The following is a 22,755-nucleotide window of genomic DNA, read 5'->3' on the forward strand; positions in this document are numbered from 1 at the left end:
CGGTCTGCAGGGCCCACGGCCGAAGCCTCCGAGATGGTAAGTCCAGGCCCTGCGACCGGAGTCTTCGAGGTCGATCCCAGCTGGAGGCCGCCGACTCCACGGTGTTAGGCCGTTGCGCGAACGGAGATACGACACGGTAAAAGTCGCATCTCCGTTGAGGAGGAGATTTAAAAAAAGGTTTCCCCCAACCCCCCCACCACCCCCCTACATACACAGAATTAAAAATAAAACAAAACGTACATTTAACATCAACATTGACTAAAAAACACAAAAAAAAACGGAGAGACTGCCGGTGAGCCGCAGCTGCAGAACACAGCCACGCCCACAGCCACGCCCCCAGCCCGCCCCAGCCACGCCCCCAGCCACGCCCCCAGCCACGCCCCATAGGGGCGAATGACTTTTTTCTGTGCTGCAAATATTAGTTTAGTTCAGAGATACAGCGTGGAAATAGGCCCTTCGCCCAACCAAGTCCACGCCAACCAGCGATCACCCCGTACACTAGCACTATCCTACGCACTAGGGACAATTTACAATATTTACCAAAGCCAATTAACCTACAAACCTGTACGTCTTTGGAGTGTGTGGGGAAACCCGGAGCAGGGGATCTTATAGAAACATATAAAATTATAAAAGGACTGGACAAGCGAGATGCAGGAAAAATGTTCCCAATGTTGGGCGGGTCCAGAGCCAGGGGCCACAGTCTTACAATAAAGGGGATGCCATTTAAATCTGAGGTGAGAAGAAACTTTTTCACCCAGAGAGTTGTGAATTTGTGGAATTCTCTGCTACAGAGGGCAGTGGAAGCCAAATCACTGGATAGATTTAAGAGCGAGTTAGATAGAGCTCTAGAGGCTAGTGGAATCAAGGGATATGGGGAGAAGGCAGGCACGGGTTATTGATTGTGGACGATCAGCCATGATCACAATGAATGGTGGTGCTGGCTCGAAGGGCCGAACGGCCTCCTCCTGCACCTATTTTCTATGTTTCTATGTAGCACCCGGAGAAAATCCGCGCGGTCACGGGGAGATCGTACAAACTCCGTGCAGACAGCACCCGTAGTCAGGATGGAACCCGGGTCCCTGGCGCTGGAAGGCAGCAACTCTACCGCTGCGCCACCGTGCCGCCCATTGTAATGATTTATTACGAAGTCAAGAAATGAGACAAACAATAATCACATTTAATAACTTACAGAAATTTATTGCATGTGGACACAACACAGGGCCTACCAACAGCTACAAGGCCCAAACCAGTAAGAAGTTTGAATCCATAAAAACGTCCATATAAAGTTAATTCGGGAACCATTGTTGGCCATTGCACTGAGATCTGTTGACATTGGACTAGAAGTCACTTTCTCACATAAATGCTGGTGATCACTGTTTTACAAACCAGCAGTTGCGAGCTGAAAATAGCTGAGAGCAACGTTACATACTTCTTCCGGACCGATAACATTTTACTCTGTGAGTCCCTTTGAGCTCATAGCTTAACTTCACCAGCAGCAGAACGGGGAGTGGAATCCAAAACAAACAACTGACAGCGAAAGGCGATGTTTCAGTTTTAGAGATGACCTCTAAAAACTAAAACATGGAAGCGTGGACACAGGCCCTTCGGCCCACCGAGTCCAGCGATCACCCGTCCGCACTTATAACACGTTAACCCACTTTCGCATCCACTCCCCACACACTAGGGGCAATTTGCAGAGGACAATTAACTTACAAACCCGCACGTCTTTGGGACGTGGGAGGAAACCAGAGCGCCTGGACGGAACCCACGTGGTCACAGGGAGAGGGTGCAAACTCCACACGCAGACAGCACCCGAGGTGCTGCAAATATTAGTTTAGTTCAGAGATACAGCGTGGAAATAGGCCCTTCGCCCAACCAAGTCCACGCCAACCAGCGATCACCCCGTACACTAGCACTATCCTACGCACTAGGGACAATTTACAATATTTACCAAAGCCAATTAACCTACAAACCTGTACGTCTTTGGAGTGTGTGGGGAAACCCGGAGCAGGGGATCTTATAGAAACATATAAAATTATAAAAGGACTGGACAAGCGAGATGCAGGAAAAATGTTCCCAATGTTGGGCGGGTCCAGAGCCAGGGGCCACAGTCTTACAATAAAGGGGATGCCATTTAAATCTGAGGTGAGAAGAAACTTTTTCACCCAGAGAGTTGTGAATTTGTGGAATTCTCTGCTACAGAGGGCAGTGGAAGCCAAATCACTGGATAGATTTAAGAGCGAGTTAGATAGAGCTCTAGAGGCTAGTGGAATCAAGGGATATGGGGAGAAGGCAGGCACGGGTTATTGATTGTGGACGATCAGCCATGATCACAATGAATGGTGGTGCTGGCTCGAAGGGCCGAACGGCCTCCTCCTGCACCTATTTTCTATGTTTCTATGTAGCACCCGGAGAAAATCCGCGCGGTCACGGGGAGATCGTACAAACTCCGTGCAGACAGCACCCGTAGTCAGGATGGAACCCGGGTCCCTGGCGCTGGAAGGCAGCAACTCTACCGCTGCGCCACCGTGCCGCCCATTGTAATGATTTATTACGAAGTCAAGAAATGAGACAAACAATAATCACATTTAATAACTTACAGAAATTTATTGCATGTGGACACAACACAGGGCCTACCAACAGCTACAAGGCCCAAACCAGTAAGAAGTTTGAATCCATAAAAACGTCCATATAAAGTTAATTCGGGAACCATTGTTGGCCATTGCACTGAGATCTGTTGACATTGGACTAGAAGTCACTTTCTCACATAAATGCTGGTGATCACTGTTTTACAAACCAGCAGTTGCGAGCTGAAAATAGCTGAGAGCAACGTTACATACTTCTTCCGGACCGATAACATTTTACTCTGTGAGTCCCTTTGAGCTCATAGCTTAACTTCACCAGCAGCAGAACGGGGAGTGGAATCCAAAACAAACAACTGACAGCGAAAGGCGATGTTTCAGTTTTAGAGATGACCTCTAAAAACTAAAACATGGAAGCGTGGACACAGGCCCTTCGGCCCACCGAGTCCAGCGATCACCCGTCCGCACTTATAACACGTTAACCCACTTTCGCATCCACTCCCCACACACTAGGGGCAATTTGCAGAGGACAATTAACTTACAAACCCGCACGTCTTTGGGACGTGGGAGGAAACCAGAGCGCCTGGACGGAACCCACGTGGTCACAGGGAGAGGGTGCAAACTCCACACGCAGACAGCACCCGAGGTGCTGCAAATATTAGTTTAGTTCAGAGATACAGCGTGGAAATAGGCCCTTCGCCCAACCAAGTCCACGCCAACCAGCGATCACCCCGTACACTAGCACTATCCTACGCACTAGGGACAATTTACAATATTTACCAAAGCCAATTAACCTACAAACCTGTACGTCTTTGGAGTGTGTGGGGAAACCCGGAGCAGGGGATCTTATAGAAACATATAAAATTATAAAAGGACTGGACAAGCGAGATGCAGGAAAAATGTTCCCAATGTTGGGCGGGTCCAGAGCCAGGGGCCACAGTCTTACAATAAAGGGGATGCCATTTAAATCTGAGGTGAGAAGAAACTTTTTCACCCAGAGAGTTGTGAATTTGTGGAATTCTCTGCTACAGAGGGCAGTGGAAGCCAAATCACTGGATAGATTTAAGAGCGAGTTAGATAGAGCTCTAGAGGCTAGTGGAATCAAGGGATATGGGGAGAAGGCAGGCACGGGTTATTGATTGTGGACGATCAGCCATGATCACAATGAATGGTGGTGCTGGCTCGAAGGGCCGAACGGCCTCCTCCTGCACCTATTTTCTATGTTTCTATGTAGCACCCGGAGAAAATCCGCGCGGTCACGGGGAGATCGTACAAACTCCGTGCAGACAGCACCCGTAGTCAGGATGGAACCCGGGTCCCTGGCGCTGGAAGGCAGCAACTCTACCGCTGCGCCACCGTGCCGCCCATTGTAATGATTTATTACGAAGTCAAGAAATGAGACAAACAATAATCACATTTAATAACTTACAGAAATTTATTGCATGTGGACACAACACAGGGCCTACCAACAGCTACAAGGCCCAAACCAGTAAGAAGTTTGAATCCATAAAAACGTCCATATAAAGTTAATTCGGGAACCATTGTTGGCCATTGCACAGCACTGAGATCTGTTGACATTGGACTAGAAGTCACTTTCTCACATAAATGCTGGTGATCACTGTTTTACAAACCAGCAGTTGCGAGCTGAAAATAGCTGAGAGCAACGTTACATACTTCTTCCGGACCGATAACATTTTACTCTGTGAGTCCCTTTGAGCTCATAGCTTAACTTCACCAGCAGCAGAACGGGGAGTGGAATCCAAAACAAACAACTGACAGCGAAAGGCGATGTTTCAGTTTTAGAGATGACCTCTAAAAACTAAAACATGGAAGCGTGGACACAGGCCCTTCGGCCCACCGAGTCCAGCGATCACCCGTCCGCACTTATAACACGTTAACCCACTTTCACATCCACTCCCCACACACTAGGGGCAATTTGCAGAGGACAATTAACTTACAAACCCGCACGTCTTTGGGACGTGGGAGGAAACCAGAGCGCCTGGACGGAACCCACGTGGTCACAGGGAGAGGGTGCAAACTCCACACGCAGACAGCACCCGAGGTCGGGATCGAACCCGGGTCCCCAGCGCTGTGAGGTAGCGGCTCTACCAGCTGTGCCACTGTGCCGCCTTCCAAATCCAGAACACGGGTGAAGAACTACAAAATCTGTGCATGGCAACTCAAAGCTATGGACTGAAAGCATGGCTCACACCTAAGGTTATGGCATTCTGTGCTCCTCTGCGCCAATTCAAATCAACATTTAAAACGATGAGCAATGCATCATGTCGGGAAGGAAAGGTGATAAGGATATAGAAACAAATCAGGCAGGGGGAGTTGAGTTACAGGTTGAAACCTTTTAGTCTGGCATTCCATGCAGCTCTGTAAGACTTTGGTTAGGCCACATTTGGAGTATTGCGTGCTGTTCTGATCGCCCCATTACAGGAAGGGTGTGGAGGCTTTGGAGAGAAGGCTGACCAGAATGTTGCCTGGATTAGAGGGTTTCAGCTCAGGGAGAGGTCGGATAGACTTGGATTTTTTTTTCTGGAACGTCAGAGGTCGAGGGGAGACTTGATGGAAGTATATAAAATTATGAGAGGCATAGACACGGAAGACAGTCAGAACCTGCTCCCCAACGTGGAAACGTCAAAGACCAGAGGGCAGAACTATAAGGTGAGAGGGGTAATGTTTAATGGAGATGTGCGTGGCGAGTTTTTTTTAACGCACTGGGGAGGGGTGGTGGGGAGACTAGAACGCATTGCCAGGGATGGTTGTGGAGGCAGATTCGATAGTGGCTTGAGAGGCTTTTAGGCAGGCACATGGAAGTGCAAGGAATAGAGGGATATGGATCATGTCCAGGCAGATGAGATCAGTTTAACTTGGCATCACGTTCAGCATGGACATTGTGCTGTACTATTGTATGTTCTATGATGCCTGACTAGGCAGTTTCAACCTGTAGGTGAGGTTAACGGCTCAGAACAGGAAATCAATCCCTTTTGGCATCAATTGTCTATATATAATAACATGGGACTCAGCAAGTCACCAGTCTAACTTGTTCCTTGAACCTAAAGCTTTAAAATCTGATTGCCCTTAAGAGGCTACTGAGTGTACACAGGTCAGGTCATAATTCGGTAATGTTGTTAAAATACAGCCATCAGTTTCGGAAATAGAAATCAGTTAAATTAAGACGCCATCAAAAAGAATTTCAATACCAACAACATTGTAAAACGTCAAAACTCAGACATAAATAAATCCTCTATGGCGAATACAAACTTTCGTCGTTACTTTGATGAAGAGATTTTGCTCTAAAGTAAAATGTGGTATCTCCCTTTTGGAAATAGGTTCACATCCAAAACCAACAGCTCAGGGGTCTGGCTTTGGACCACAGCCTCTGGTTAGCATGCAGTGTTCCCCCCCCTGCAGGTAAAACCGCAAGCCCACCCCTAACCACACGCACTTCTCAAAAGACGGCACTGACACAAATATCGCCGCTCGGCTCTGGGTTACGACAGCGGGCTTCGAGACTCCAGAAACAATGACAGGGAGGAAGTATAATGGGGAAGCAACAAGGGGAACATTAACGCATCATGCTGCAGTATTGTTCTTTTTAATCCACACATGCAACAATTAAAAAAATCGGTGATTGTGTTTTTCACCACAAAGTCATAAGTCTGACAACTGGACATCCATTTTGTGTTGGAAGCCCCCAATAATTTCCTTGTTGCTTTTGCGAAACATCGCGACAAAATACAGTGTCTTCTGACCTACAAATCTAAAGAACTAAATTTTTTTTTTTTTTTTAAAGCTGCACTGTCCTAAATTGGAAACTCCCCCCCAAAAAAGAAGGAATTATATGTGCAAAATGACAGCTGTTTAAAATGTATTGTACCTCTAGTGTGAAAATGACTGAATCTGAGGGACTTAACACTTACGTTACCTGTTGAACTGTTACAGGACTCACTACGACTTAAAATACTTTGGTTCATATGTTTTCACTCAAATGTTTATGGAAACAAAATAAAATAGCGTTATAAATAATGGTGTTTTAGAGGGCTATGAGCCAAATACAGCAAATGGGACTAGCCCAGTATGGCAACTTGGGTAGCATTCAAGGTAGGCCGAATGGCCTGTTTCTGTGCACTTCCTTTATTCTGCGCTAGCACAGAAAATAGAAATGGCCAGTTTAATACAGAACAATCTTATGGGCGGAGAAAATACTCAGAATTTGCTCTTTTTAAAGAATTAGTTTGTATATAAGGAGGGCACCAGAATCAAGGGCTTTCGTGTTGTGTACCTGTGATAGGAAAATACCATAAATTAACTGTACCACAGGCACAAACTCATTTAGTTCAAAATCTTGGCCTTTAACATCTGGGCCCTTTCATTTTTATTTTCGAATTTGCGCCCTTTTTTCCTCCTCCGACAGAAAAATAATGAAGGCAGTTAGAACTCATATACCCACACCTGAGGTAGCCAGATAGGAAACCAAGTCTAATCATATCTGCTGCTCAATAAAGAACAGTCCAGGTAACTAAAGTATTCTCAAGATGCAGCTTTATACTGCTGCATCATTTGGCTCGTACACATGCTGTCAACACGGCACAAATAACACTGTTACTTGCTAAATAAAATATTAAATAATCGAACCCAACATACAGATTCGCTGGCACGCACATTGACTGGTTATCGTACTGGAGAGATAACTCTCCTTCCCCTTCCACAGATGCCGCCTGACTTGCTGCACATCGCCGCTGATACCTTCCGTTTAATCTCGCATTAATACTGTTCGGACTCACAGTGAAGAAATACATTTCCACAGACGATTTGCAGTTGCTTTGCTAACTGGAAAGCACACGGGACAAGGACACAGACATTTAGAGTTTTATGAAATACTTTTTTTTCCCCTCCGACTTTCAATGGTTTAAACTTGACCCCGTTTAAATCAGGTTACACAACTGCCCCCCATGGAATATGCTACACTTCCACAGATTATCCATCTAGGTGCATTTTCTAAAACCTTCAAGTAGACTACAAGGCATTTGACATAACAGCTGAACATCCAATGACAATCATCTAACATTCACAATCTGTGACATTATATCCATCCACCTAAGTCTGCGCCTGTTTTGTTGATAAGATCATGTGATAGGAGCAGAATTAGGCCCATTCGGCCCATCAAGTCTACTCCGCCATTCAATCATGGCTGATCTCTCTCCCTCCTAACCCCATTCTCCTGCCTTCTCCCCATAACCCCAGACTCCGATATTAATCAAGAATCTATCTATCGCTGCTTTAAGTTGCATTGTCGGTCGAGTTGCTGCCTCCGGTTTCTCTCTTTAGGTGGGATGTAATGGGTCATGGTGACTGATACACATCCATCCTCCAGCTTCACCATTTTAGCAAGCAGGAAGGAAGCTTTCAGAGGTTGGGGTTCCGACCTGTAGTCGTTCCCCTTCGTCACATTACTCGATCCCACAGGCCAGCTCATGCCAGTTTCCAAACTCTTCTCTCAAATCTTCTAGAATCACGAAAAGACTCGAGTGCCTGAACTATCGAGAGGGGTCGGGCAGGCCACAACTTTATTCTTTGGAGCACAGGAGGCTGAGCGGTGATCTTGCAGAGGTTTGGTTTTTGTTTAGAAATATAGCGTGGAAACAGGCCACCGAGTCCACGCCGACCAGCGATCCCCGCACACTAGCACCATCCAACACACTAGGGGATCATTTACGCTCTTTACGGAACCCAATTAACCTACAAACCGGTATTGTGGGAGGAGATGTGAGAGGAAACCGGGGAAAACCCACGCGGTCACAGGGAGAACGTAGAAAAACTGCGTACAGGCACACCCGGGTCTCTGGCGCTGCGAGGCAGCAAGTCTACCACCGCGCCAGCATGCTGCCCCGTGTATAAGATCATGAGGAGAAGAGGTAGGGTAAATGCACAGAGTCTTTTACCCATTGTAGGGGTATCAAAAACAAGTGGCCATAGGTCTCAGGTAAGCGGAGAAAGATTTAATAGGAACCCGCAGGGCAACATCTTCACAGAGAGGGTGTTGGGTATATTACAGTTTAGTTTATTGTCACGTGTAGCGAGGTACAGTGAAAGGCTTTTGTTGCGAGCTATCCATTCAACAGAAAGACAATGCATGATTACAATTGAGCCATTTACAGTCAGTTACATATAGAACAAGCTGCCGGAGGAGGTAGTTGAGGCAGGTATTATAACAATGTTTGGTCAGGTACCTGGATAGGAAAGGTTTAGAGTGATATGGGGCAAACGCAGGTAGGTGGGACTAGTGTAGGTGGGCATCTTGGTCGGCATGGGAAAATTGGGCCGAAGGGCCTGTTTCTGTGCTGTATGACTTTAATTGGAGACAGAGAATGGCGGTTATGATTGTGATTGGATGCCTGTGACCTTTCTGGATTAGTACGGGTGTCAGGGGTTATGGGGAGAAGCAGGAGAATTGGGTTAGGAGGGAGAGATAGATCAACCATGATTGAATAGACTTGATGGGCCAAATGGCCTAATTCTGCTTCTATCACTTATGACCTTATGACCAGTTGGCTTACCGCAAGGATCACTGCTGGGACCTTTGCTGTTTGTAGCGTAGATGGGGCATCTTGGTTGGCATGGATAAATTGGGCGGAAGGGGCTGTTTCTGTGATATATGACTTTATGACACACTTCACTAGGTCATCAAGGGAAGAATTTGCAAATCAGTTGGCTTTCCAGTTGAAAAACCAAGATTCCTACCCATCTCCCTGGGACTGCATGTTACGTGAAGCTGGACCCAAAAGCCCAACAATCTCTTCCTTTCCCAATCCCAAGTCAAAATGACCTTGGCACCCAGTGATGCCAGACGCCCTTGTCTAACCTGGCACTTTGCTGAGGATTCCCATCGATTACTTAAGTACGACTTTAGTTCAGTTCAGAGGTGCAGCTCAGAAACAGGCCCTTCGGCCCACCGAGTCCGCACCGACTATCCCTCCCCGCACACGAACACTATCCTACACACGCTAGGAACAACTTACAATTTTGCCAATTAGCCTACAAACCTGTACGTCTTTGGAGTGTGGGAGGAAACCGGAGATCCCGGAGAAAACCCACGCAGGTCAGGGGGAGAACGTACAAACTCCGTACAGACAGCACCCGTAGTCAGGCTGGAACCTGGGTATCTGGCGCTGTGAGGCAGCAACTCTACCGCTGCGCCACTCTTTTTCAAGTAGTTTAGGTTCATAAAACCATTCAGAATACTGTCCTTAATTTTGTACAAATTGGCGACGCGTTTTTCAAAGCCTATACCTGAAATTCATTGATTTTAAGCAATCTAGAACTCTTCGGAGATGCATCCACGCAAGTATTTGTCACAAGGAACACCTTCTACCTCACTAAAAAACAACCTGGGTTCCTTTCCATCAGCTGTGACTACATGAAAGAATAGAGAGGTGGGAGCAATTTAGTGTTACCAGATAAGATAGGACACTTCTGATAACCCCATGAAATTTGGCACGGATTTGCTACAAGTGAAACTACAACCCACCTTTATAATATTATCACTAAAAAAAACAATACTAAAGGAGAAATGTATTGGAAATAGCTTTAAACCCGAGTCAGAAAATATATATATTTAAAATGAACACCAGCCAACTCTTGTCTCTGATGTTGCAACCAAACGTCTTTCTTCACCTGATATTAATTATAAACAAGACTTCCCCATGTTCATGTAAGGAGATGTATAATTGGTTCTACTCATCAACCATAGTTTAGTTTGGAGTTACAGCATGGAAGCTGGCCCTTCGGCCCACCGAGTCCACTCTGACCATCGATCACCCGTTCACACTAGTTCCACTTTCCCATCCACTCCCCACACACCAGGGCAAAACGTACAGTGGGCCAATTGGCCTACAAACCCGCACGTCTTTGGGATGTGGGAGGAAACCGACATAGTCACAGGGAGAACGTGCAAACTCCACACAGACAGCACCCGAGGTCAGGAGCAAACCCGGTCTTTGGCGCTGTCAGGTAACGGCGGTTCCACCCGCTGTGCCGCTGTGCCACCCAGTGGGCACAGAAGCTGACCCTTCTCCAACAGGTGTGTGCCAACATTCAAACCCACGTGCATAGCATAGGGAGAATGTACAAACTCCACACACACACACACACAGGCAGCACCCGAGGTCAGGATGGAACCCGGGTCTCTGGCGCTGTGAGGCAGCGGCTCTACCCGCTGCGCCACCATGCTGTCCATATAATGGTGAAACAATTAACTCCCACTCTTGGGCTTAAATATAACTCGTTGAAGATGTAGGATACACAGTTGATAAGTGTTTGGAGTAATTCCACTCTCTGATAGAAAACAGTTTTGCCATCCCTAATACATAGCCACGGAAATCACTCATTTCCGCTCAGTACGTGTGTCTCCACTATGAATACCAATCTAGCACGTGCCTAGGCTTAGATCATAATCTCGCCTATCGTATGCCAGAGAGAGTGATACAAAGAAAAAGTATTTTCACGTTCCAAACGGCTCAGTCCATGAAGGTAACAAATGCATTCACTTGCTGTCAGTATTTTTTGTAAATTATTACCACAATGGGGCGCGGTCTTTTTTGACGTGTTCAACAGTATACCCACTGTGGGGAAAGACATCATCAGATGTATCTTGTACCTTATCGGAACAAAAGGGGAATGGCAATGGAAAGATAAGATAAAATCCCGTAGACAATCGCAAGAGGTGGAAGCCTATTCTGTAACTGCAACATTAAGGCAAAACTGATTTGGAAATAGGCTCGTCAAAGCTGGTTCAAGAAGGTCTACTCTCTGTAAAAAGTACTAAGCTAGTTGCTTCACACCGAATGAAATGCTTGCAAAACAATTTCCTATGAGCAGAACAGAAATTAGTAGAATAACTCATACCAATTTGTTGAATGCATGCTCCTTAATAATGTGTACCGGGTCCGAACCTGCGTCTTGCAAAAAAAACGCAGACTAACTATGAAACTTTGGCGATACTTTCACCAACTGAGAATCCTTCAGCAACAACTGCAAGAGACAATATTTACACACAACCCTTTCGAACGTCATCCTTTGAGCTTTCGAAGCATTCGTTACTTGTGTTGGTTTACTGGTACAAGTATAAACCAGCAATGGCCAGTCATTCCATCAGCGTCTCATTGCTCCTTGTGGCATAATGTTCCATGCACAGTGCAGGCCAGGTGTCGGAAGTGTTGTTCAGCTCAGCTGACCGTACATCCATTCACAGTTTGGGGCAAACGAGGAGGAAATCTGGCTTCGAACCAATTTTCTCCAAAGAAAGTATTCACTACTGAAATGGAACATCTTGCCAGTGCAAGTTGGTGAGATTCTACCCAAAAGGAACACGGCAGGAAACCTGTACAATATACAGTTCCATTATTCTGGAATAAAGATTAAAACGAGCCATCGTCACATTTGCCAATCTGCATCTTTAAGATGCCACTTTTATGCAGGAGCCAAAGTTGAAGAAACTCTTCGGGCATGGCGTGGTAGCCTGAATAAGGCATGATATTGTCGTAATAGTGGTGGCTGATTATCTTGCCTTGCAGGTCTTTTGAAAATGGCCAAAACCCGTAGAGGGTGACGTCTTCGCAGAGCCCCATGGCCACGCTGACGAGGAACATGCCCGTGGACAAACGCTTGCCGTGAATCCCTTTCCTCTTCCAGAATTTCTGCACGCTGCGCAGAAATTCCGGATTGGCGAAGAGGAGGGTCTGGTTGGCACCGAAGTCAGACAGCGTGTAGTAGGTGCGGAGCGACGGGTCCGTCCCTGTCTTCATGGAGAAGGCTGGCATGTAGATGTAGCTCCCACCGTACGCCTTCATGCTCTCCACAAAGGATTTCCGCGACCACAGCAGGTTTTGAAATCTGAAAGAGAGGAGAGGAATCGTTTCATCTTCTGCTGACGACGGGAACGGATCTAACGCCGCAGCGAGACTCCTGACGGGTACCCGTAAAAGGGACCACATCACGCCGATTCTGGCCTCTCTCCACTGGCTCCCTGTACGGTACAGAATCAACTTCAAGCTCCTCCTATTCACATATAAAGCCCTAAATGGACATTTCCCCCCCCTACATCAAAAATCTTCTAACCCACCTCTCTAACTTCAGGTCCCTCAGGTCGGCCGACTTGGGGCTACTCACTATCCCGCGGTCTAGGCTTGAGCTCAGGGGTGACCGGGCTTTTGCGGTTGCAGCTCCTAGACTGTGGAACAGCATCCCTCTCCCCATCAGAACTGTCCCCTCCATCGACTCCTTTAAGTCCAGGCTCAAAACCTATTTCTACTCCCTAGCGTTTGAGGCTCATTGAGGAGGCGCTGTGAACTGTTTTGTATGTGCTGTTATGTTTGCGTGCTACTGTATGTTTCATTTTTTCCTTAGTACCTAATCAGATGTACAGCACTTTGGTCAACGTGGGTTGTTTTTAAATGTGCTATACAAATAAAATTGACTTGACTTGACTTGAACAATGAGCACAAAACACAGAGCTGGTGGAATAGGTAGGGTGAATGCACCAGGTCTTCTTGTTTATGGGACAAACTCAAACTGCCTGGGGTTCTTGTGGAACAGAGGGGTGAACATAAACTGAGATGTAAAAAATCATGAGGGGAATAGATAGGGTGAATGCATAGAGTTGCCAACTGTCCCGTATTAGCCGGGACATCCCCTATATTGGGCTAAATTGGTTTGACCCATACAGGACCGTCCTTGTCCCGTGTTAGGCCTGGGGGGGCGCTGTAGGCCTGGACACTGTAGGCCCAGACACTGTAGGATCAGATACTGTAGGCCCACTGTAGGCCCAGACACTGTAGGCCCAGACACTGTAGGCCTGGGGCCACTGTAGGCCCGAACAGTGTAGGCCCGGACACTGCAGGCTCTGGGACCACTGCGGGCCTGGACAGTGTAGGCCCGGACGCCCGGGCGCCGCCTAACGGAAGTTGCATAGCAACCCGCCTCCCGCCCTGGGCGGCCGCCATTGGTGGAGCAGGAGCACGTGGCCGCTAGCTGGGTGCGGTCACATGGGGCGCGAGGCAGTGACGTCACCTTGTCCCGTATTTGGGAGTAAGAAAGTTGGCACCCCTATGAATGCACAGTCTTTTACCAGGAGTAGGGGAATCAAGAACCAGAGGACATAGGGCTAAGATGAGAGGGGAAATATTTAATAGGAACTTGTTCACTCAGAGGATAATGGATGTATGGAATGAGCTGCTAGAGGAGGTGGTTGAAGCAGGTACAATAATAACATTTAAAAGACGTTTGTACAGGTACATGGGCAGGGGAGGTTTAGATGATATGGGTCAAAGGTGGGCAAAGGGATGGCATGGACGAATTGGACTGAACCAAAGATACTAGAGGAACAAGATGGACCACTCAGTTGAAATCGCCTATACTGAAGTGTAGTATGCAAAGGAGCGTAACGTCCGCCATTTTAGTAGGCAAAACCCACCGTTCACTATACCTCTCGCAGTGTAATCAGTGTTTTGGGGGAATAGTATGTGTGATGATACCATTAAAATGCAGAATATATCTCATCTATCAATTCACAGGTTTTTGGTATTTTTCTTTTAAAATGTTTCTGCAAGTTTCCGCCTACTAAAATGGCGCCATGACGTACTACGGTTTTTAGGGTCGAGTGGTCTATCTTGTTCCTCTAGTATCTTTGGTCCGAAGGGCCTGTTTCCATGCTGTCTGACTCGAATTAAACATAAATGGAAAATTCCAAGACGCACTCTGTCCCTGTTGATCATTTCTTTTTAAAGGGTTTTCCTCTCAATCTGCAGCTGGGAATAGATGCAGGGATGTGGCAGTGACCGGGAGCTATGAGTTGGCAGCTTTACTGAGCTGCAATTCCCCTCCCCCCAAACTAGACACTTTTACTTTCCATCAGGCACCTCACCAAGGAGCGTTGCCGGGATATAGAGAAGAGAATAAGGCAGCTGTTAGTTACGCCAAGCCAAGCCGTCAGTGACATTGAAAATCCCTCCCTAGACGCACTCTGTCTGAACAAAATGCAAATCCACACCTAATCAATTCTGCAGTTCTTTGGTCACTGGGAGATACACACACACAGACACACATGCATACACACACACACACTGACACACACACATGCATACAGGCACACATGCATGCACGCGTACACCCACACATGCATGTATGCACGCTAAGCCACACGCATGCAAAACACACACGCACAGACACAACATGCAGACTCACACGTGCACAGACACACATGCATACACACACACACACACACTGACACACACACACACACACTCACACACATACATGCATACAGGCACACATGCATGCACGCGTATACCCACACATGCATGTATGCACGCTAAGCCACACGCATGCAAACACACACACGCACAGACACAACATGCAGACACACGCACGCACAGGCACACGCACGCAGACAGGCACAACCACGCACGCACACATGAAAATCTTTCTCCCCTAGGGACTGCACCTCCCTATTTAAACATCGACTTTGAGCCCTTTGCTGCTGCTAATAATAAACCTTACCTAACAGCACAAGCCAACCTCCCCACTGGGATATTGGTCTCCTTCCAGTTCAGGTGCAACCTGACCTTCTCGGCCTTGTCCCGCCTTCCCAGGTGACTCATCCCCTATACTATTGCTCCAGCTCCACACTCCCCGACCCACCCTTCTATCCTATTCTATGTCGATCACATGCAAACTGGAGGAACAGCACCTCTTATTCAGCTTAATGCTCCAATGTTAGTTAAACTACAACCTCTGGCCTCTTCCTTCTTCCCACAACCCCCGCTTTCTGTCCCCGCACCCCCTTCTCTCCCCTGTGTCCTACCCAGACGCACTATTGCTCCACTCTCCCTCCCCCTCCACCTACATTCCTTCTAAGTTTAGTTTAGTTTAGTTTAGAGAAAAAGCACGGAAACAGGCCCTTTGGAAGCCCGAGACCGCGCCGACCAGCGATCCCCGCACACTAACACTAGGGCCAATTTACAATTTTACCAAGCAAATTAGCCTACAAAGTTGTACGCCTTTGGAGTCTAGCTTCACAATTCACAATAAACTAAACTAGACTAATTTGTAACTCGTCAATCCTTTTGTCTCACACCTTTTGTCTTTTCATCTCAGGCTGAAAAGACAATTTTAGGTAACAAACTCCCCACTTTTTCCTGTCCTTCCCTTCCGTGTGCCACACCCCGGTACGCACCCATCACTCCCACTATCCCACCCCCCCCCCCCTTTCCCTAACCCTGTCTCCTTCCACCTCTATCCTTTCCTGTCCTGGGCCTCCTCCACTGCCAGAGTGAGGCCGCACACAAACTGGAGGAACAGCACCTCGTATTTCACTTGGGCAGCTTACAGCCCAATGGTATGAACGTTGAATTCTCCAATTTTAGGCAACTAACGCACAAACACTCCACCGCACCTTTACCCATCCTCTCCTCCCTGTGTCCCACCTGGATGTGCACCCTTTTCTCCCTTTCTCTCTGTTCCTTCCACCCACATTCCTTCCTCTGGCTGCACACTTGGCACCTCTTCTATCCTCATCTCTCTATCTTACACCTTTTGCTCATCATCTCTGGCTTTTGTCCACCCAGATAAATTCTTAAGGGATTGGACAGGGGAGATGCAGGAAAAATGTTCCCCATGTTGGGGGTGTCCAGAACCAAGGGCCACAGTTTAAGGATAAGGGGCAGGCCATTTAGGACTGAGATGAGGAAAAACTTTTTCGCCCAGAGAGTTATGAATCTGTGGAATTCTCTGCCACAGAAGGCAGTGGAGGCCAATTCACTGGGTGTTTTCAAAAGAGAGTTAAATTTAGCTCTTAGGGTTAAAGGAATCAAGGGATATGGGGAAAAAGCATAATTTTAGATAGGTAGGAAAATAACTGCAGATGCTGGTACAAATCGAAGGTATCACAAAATGCTGGAGTAACTCAGCGGGTCAGGCAGCACCTCTGGAGAGAAGGAATGGGTGACGTTTCAGGTCGAGACCTTTCTTCAGTCTGAAGAAGGGCCTCGACCCGAAACATCATCCATTCCTTCTCTCCTGAGATGCTGCCTGACCTGCTGAGTTACTCCAGCACTTTGTGCCTGCTATTTAAGCTGAAGATTTCTGGTCAGACTGAGGCCAATTAACATTCAGAAACGGGCCAAGGTCGTGTGAGTAGACAGACGGGCTGTTTGCAAAACAACGTCTTGTTTTGAATTCTACCACGATTCTCCTGTTGTTTCTACTATAAACCCACCGTCTCCCATAGTGACGTTTCAGGTCGAGACCCTTCTTCAGACTGATGTCCTTAGATTTTAGGGAGAAGGTAAATTCGGGCTGTGCGGGGCTGGGGAACAACAAGTTTGGAGGCATTAGAGGGCGGAGCGCCGGAATTGGTGAGATCAGTAATCGTGTTGAGGGCAGAGCGCCGGAGAAGGGTCTCGACCCGAAACGTCACCCATCCCTTCTCTCCAGAGATGCTGCCTGACCCACTGAGTTACTCCAGCATTTTGTGATACCTACGCGTAATTTTAGATGATCAGCCATGATCATATTGAATGGCGGTGCTGGCTCGAAGGGCCAAATTACCTACTCCTGCACCTATTGATCTATGTTTCTATGTTTCTCAGCAGTTCCCAGGAAGCCAGTTAATATGATGGCATAGGCAGGGGAGTGGGGTGGGCACTGGATGGGCAGGAGGTCAATGGTTGTAATTGCCTCTCTGTATCCTGTGCCATATTCAGGTATAGATGAGCTTCGAAATCGATGGGTAGTTGAGATCAAATAGATGGACACACAAGGATCTGCAGAGATTCCCCTTGGAAGAAGGCATAGATGTGGGAAGGATGTTTCCACTGGTGGGAGAGTCTAGGACCAGAGGTTATAGCCCCATTATTAAAGGGCGCTCTTTTAGAAAGGAGCTGAGGAGGAACTTCTTTAGTCAGAGGGTAGTTAATCTGTGGAACTCATTGCCACAGAGGGCTGTGGAGGCCAAGTCAGTGGATATTTTTAAGGCAGAAGAAGACAAATTCTTGATTAGAACGGGAATCAAAGTTTACGGGGAGAAGCAGGAAAATGGGATTAGGAGGCAGAGATCAGCCATGGAAGAATACCCCTATTCTTAAACCCTGACCCCCTCATTCTGGACTCGCCCAACATCGGGAACATTTTTCCTGCATCTGGCCTGTCCAACCCTTTAAGAATTTTATACGTTTCTGTAAGATCCCCTCTCATCCTTCTAAATTCCAGTGAATACAAGCCCAGTCGACCCATTCTTTCGTCACATGTCAGTCCCGCCATCCCGGGAATTAACCTGGTGAACCTACGCTGCATTCCTTCAATAGCAATAATGTCCTTCCTCAAATTAGGAGACCAAAATTGCACGCAATACTCCAGGTGTGGTCTCACCAGGGCGCTGTACAACTGCAGCAGGACCTCCTTGCTCCTAAACTCAAATCCTCTCGCTATGAAGGTCAACATGCCATTAGATGTCCTCACTGCCTGCTGTACCTGCATGCTTACTTTCAGCGACTGATGCACAAGAACACCCAGGTCTCGTTGCACCTCCCCTTTTCCTAATCTGACACTATTCAGATAATATAAGAAGATAACTGCAGATGCTGGTACAAATCGAAGGTTTTTATTCACAAAATGCAGGAGTAACTCAGCAGGTCAGGCAGCATCTCGGGAGAGAAGGAATGGGTGACGTTTCGGGTCGAGACCCTTTTTCAGACTGATGTCAGGGGGGCGGGACAAAGGAAGGATATAGGTGGAGACAGGAAGATAGAGGGAGATCTGGGAAGGAGGAGGGGACGGGAGGGACAGAGGAACTATCTAAAGTTGGAGAAGTCGATGTTCATACCACTGGGCTGCAAACTGCCCAGGTGAAATATGAGGTGCTGTTCCTCCAATTTCCGGTGGGCCTCACTATGGCACTGGAGGAGGCCCATGACAGAAAGGTCAGACTGGGAATGGGAGGGGGAGTTGAAGTGCTTGACCACCGGGAGATCAGTTTGATTAATGCGGACCGAGCACAGGTGTTCAGCGAAGCGATCGCCGAGCCTGCGCTTGATCTATTCAGATAATAATCTGCCTTCCTCTTCTTGCCACCAAAGTGGGTAACCTCGCATTTATCCACATGAGAGTCCAGTTCTTAATGCTTTTAATGTCATCCAAACATTTTACCCTGGGGAGCCTCACATATACATGCTTAGAGAAACCTGAAACCTTGTACACGACCCCCGCTGATTGTTCGGTATCCTCGGTTCCAGAGTCTTGCCATATTATCCGTTTTGTCAGACCAACAAAGGTCACGGCCTTGGGGGGGGTCGAGGTATAAGGCTCGCGGAAGTCGGCTATGGGAATGGATCTGCCGGCTCTGGGCAGGCCGGAGTTACACAGCCCTGGCAAATTCGACCCGCCGATCGGCCGCGGAAGTCCTGATGAGGTTGAAAATAGCCGCCTCATCTGACCTGGGTGCCACATTTGCAGGGGGTGGGGGGGAGGCTTCTGGAGGTAATTTTATCCAAATTATAGGAGGTGCCGCACATAAGACAATATACCCAGCTTTGACTTTTAAATAGGGAAGCAAGGAAGGGATAAGAAGTTAAGGTTCAATCCGCCGTTAACTAAGTAAACAAGGGTGGACGTAGGTGTCTGTTTGGGCAAGTCCTGTTATTACGACGGGAAACAAAGAAAATCCAGGCGATAGGGCATTAGCAAAACATCAACAGTATCATGCCAAGTTAGCTCAGTGCCAGAGGCCACAGTGACAACTGGCAAATAAGCCTAACATTATCTAACTGCAAGGCACACCCTCCAGAGAACAGGTACATACAATGGACAACGTTACCAATCAGTCCCCATGGCAATCTGTTCCTACTTGCTCCATTAAGGTCGCCAATCACTTAATGTGGACACAAGAACTGCAGATGATGGTTTATCAAAGAAAGGCACAAAGTGCTGGAGTAACTCAGCGGGTCAGGCGGCATCTACAGAGAACATGGATCGGTGATGTTTCCGGTCGGGACTCTTCTTCAGACCGACTACAGGTTGTGGGGGAAAGACCCGATATGTCACCCATTCCTTCTGTCCCGATATGCTGCCTGACCCGCTGAGTAAAGGGCCAGTCCCACTTAGGCGATCTTTTTGGCGACTGCCGGCGACTGTCAAAGTCGTAGCAGATCGCCGAACTTTTCTTTTACCCGACGACAATGATCACGACAATGCCGAGTCAGGTCGAGATTACAGCGTCTTCGGAAACATCGCAATAATTCCCACGCTGTCAATGTTTCTCCGGCGTCTTAATTTTCGCTGAAATCACTGACAAGTCGGTAAGTACTTGAGAGTTTTGAACTATAACACCTTGTATGGGTTACTTAAAAACCAAGCATCACTGTAACAAGGAATAAACCGGGTTTACTTCCAGTTTACTAATAGCTGTATTAAAAAAAATTTTTTTTTAAGTGGTTCAGTGGATTTTTGTGAAGTGTGTGGGCATTCTTTGAAAATGTAAGGGAGATGCATATCTGGTTTCTGGGTTGCATATCTGGGTTGGGAGCCCACTTTAAATGTAATGCTGAGGCCAAAAACATCGCGAAAATTCCCGTGCTTACCTGACCGTCAAACTGTCGTCTCCAATCTACCTGTCAAATGTCCTGACGGTAAATAAATTGGTTAAACACGAGCATTTTATGGTATTTTTAAATGACTTTACTTATTTTAATATTATGTGCTTCTAAATGCATCTTAAGAGAACCTATCAAACCTGGGGACAGCATGCGACAGCGACTTTACAGCGCCAGAGATCCCGGTTCAATCCTAACTGGGGGTGTTGTCCCACCATACCTTTTCTCGATGATGCTGGGATTTGCAGTCACCAGGTGGGTCCTGTAGCCGGCGTCACTGGTGTACTCGCTGGTGAGAGGAGGCAGGTTGCAGCTGCAAAGAGAAACGAGGTGAGCTTGTCATTGTGCAACCTGCAGCGGCTCGGCACTTCCTCACCAACTCCCACGGCTGGGCCGGCAACAATCACGCAACGCGCCATGTTTTATACCACGCAATCCACGTTCAACCTTTCTCTAGGCTCCTTGTGTTAATAGAATATAGAACAGTACAGCACAGTATAGTTTTTGTCAGGTTAGAGATACGGAGTGGAAGCAGGCCTTCCGACCCACCGAGTCCGTACCGACCAGCGTTACCCACACACTAACAGTACCGTACACACACACTCGGGACAATTTTACATTTGCACATTTTTATACCGGGCCAATTAATCTACCAGCCCGTACCTCTATTGGAATGTGGGAGGGAACTGAAGATCTTGGAGAAAACCCACGCAGGTCACGGGGGGAACGCACAGACAAACGGGATCGAACCCGGGTCTCCGGCGCTGTAAGGCAGTAGCTCTACCGCTGCGCCACCGTGCCACCCTAACGGTGCCTGTACAGTAACGGCCCCTTTGGACAACAATGTCTGTGCCGAACATGATGTCAAGTCCGTCACCAATCTAGCTGCACATAACCCACATCCCTCCATTCCCTGCGTATCCAAAAGTCTTCTAAACGCCACAAACGTATATCTTGGTCTTTTTTGTAAACCAGCACCTGCACTTCCTTCCATCTACAGAGTGAATAACCTGCTGTCAGTTTTTAATGATCTTGGCAGGTTACATATTGGTGAGGACAACAAAGTGGGACTCTCCACTGAATGCAAAGCAATAAGATGCAGACACTGTTGAAGAGTCCCATAGAACGTAGACCATAGCATCGTACAGCACAGGGAAGAGCCCTTCGGCCCACAATGTCTGTGCCAAACATGATGCCAAATTAAACCGGTCTCCTCTGTCTGCACGCGATGCATATCCCTCTATTCCCTGCACTTCAATGTGCCTATCTAGAAGCCTCTTAAAATGCCACGATCCTACCTGCCTCCACCACCACCCCTGGCAACACATTCCAGGCCTCCTCTCTGTGTAAAACACTTGTCCCACACATCTACATGAAACTTTCCCCCTCTCATCTTATAGCTATGGCCTCTAGTTAGCCTGACATCAGTGGTGGAGAAGATGCTGGAGTCAATTATTAAAGAAGTAATAACGGCGCATTTGGATAGCAGTAAAAGGATCGGTCCAAGTCAGCATGGATTTATGAAGGGGAAATCCTGCTTGACTAATCTTCTGGAATTTTTTGGGGATGTGACAAGTAAAATGGATGAAGGAGAGCCAGTGGATGAGTGTATATAGACTTTCAGAAAGCCTTTGATAAGGTCCCACACAGGAGATTAGTGGGTAAAATTGGAGCACATGGTATTGGGGGTAGGGTATTGACATGGATAGAGAATTGGTTGGCAGACAGGAAGCAAAGAGTAGGAATAAACAGGTCCTTTTCAGAATGGCAGGCAGTGGCAGTGGGAGCCAAAAGGCTCAGTGCTGAGGCCGCAACTATTTACAATACATAGGTGAGACCGCACCTGGAGTATAGTGTGCAGTTTTGGGCTCCTAATCTGAGGAAAGACGTTCTTGCCTTAGAGGGAGTACAGAGAAGGTTCACTAGATTGATCCCTGGGATGGCGGGACTTTCATATGAAGAAAGACTGGATAGACTAGGCTTGTACTCGCTGGAATTTAGAAGACTGAGGGGGGATCTTATAGAAACATATAAATTTCTTAAGGGGTTGGAGAGGCTAGATGCGGGAAGATTGTTCCCGATGTTGGGGGAGTCCAGAACTAGGGGTCACAGCTTAAGGATAAGGGGGAAGTCTTTTAGGACCGAGATGAGAAAACATTTCTTCACACAGAGAGTGGTGAGTCTGTGGAATTCTCTGCCACAGAAGGTAGTTGAGGCCAGTTCATTGGCTATATTTAAGAGGGAGTTAGATTTGGCCCTTTTTGCTAAAGGGATCAGGGGGTATGGAGAGAAGGCAGATACAGGTTACTGAGCTGGATGATCAGCCATGATCATATTGAATGGCGGTGCAGGCTCGAAGGGCCGAATGGCCTACTCCTGCACCTATTTTCTATATTTCTATATTAATGATTTGGGTGATGGAATTAAAAGTAACACTAGCAAATTTGCAGATTACACAAAGCTGAGTGGCAGTGTGAACTGCGACAAGGATGTTAGGAGGTTGCAGGGTGACTTGGACAGGT

The 22,755-nt window shown here is 47.4% G+C and overlaps 1 protein-coding gene across 1 annotated transcript in view; it reads right to left on the reverse strand.

The window, feature by feature from the left end:
- Nucleotides 1-432: 432 nt before the first annotated feature.
- st8sia1 (ST8 alpha-N-acetyl-neuraminide alpha-2,8-sialyltransferase 1) overlaps nucleotides 433-22,755 on the reverse strand; it is a 57,666-nt gene continuing 35,343 nt past the window's right edge. The window contains exons 4-5 of the mRNA XM_078419988.1: nucleotides 20,454-20,546; nucleotides 433-12,482 (exon numbers count right to left, since the gene is read on the reverse strand). Coding sequence (XP_078276114.1) covers nucleotides 12,008-12,482; nucleotides 20,454-20,546 — 568 coding nt within the window. The 3' untranslated portion in view covers nucleotides 433-12,007. The remainder of the gene's footprint in view (nucleotides 12,483-20,453; nucleotides 20,547-22,755) is intronic.

This window comes from Rhinoraja longicauda, chromosome 23 (genome assembly GCF_053455715.1).
Source record: "Rhinoraja longicauda isolate Sanriku21f chromosome 23, sRhiLon1.1, whole genome shotgun sequence".
Lineage (NCBI taxonomy): Eukaryota > Metazoa > Chordata > Chondrichthyes > Rajiformes > Arhynchobatidae > Rhinoraja > Rhinoraja longicauda.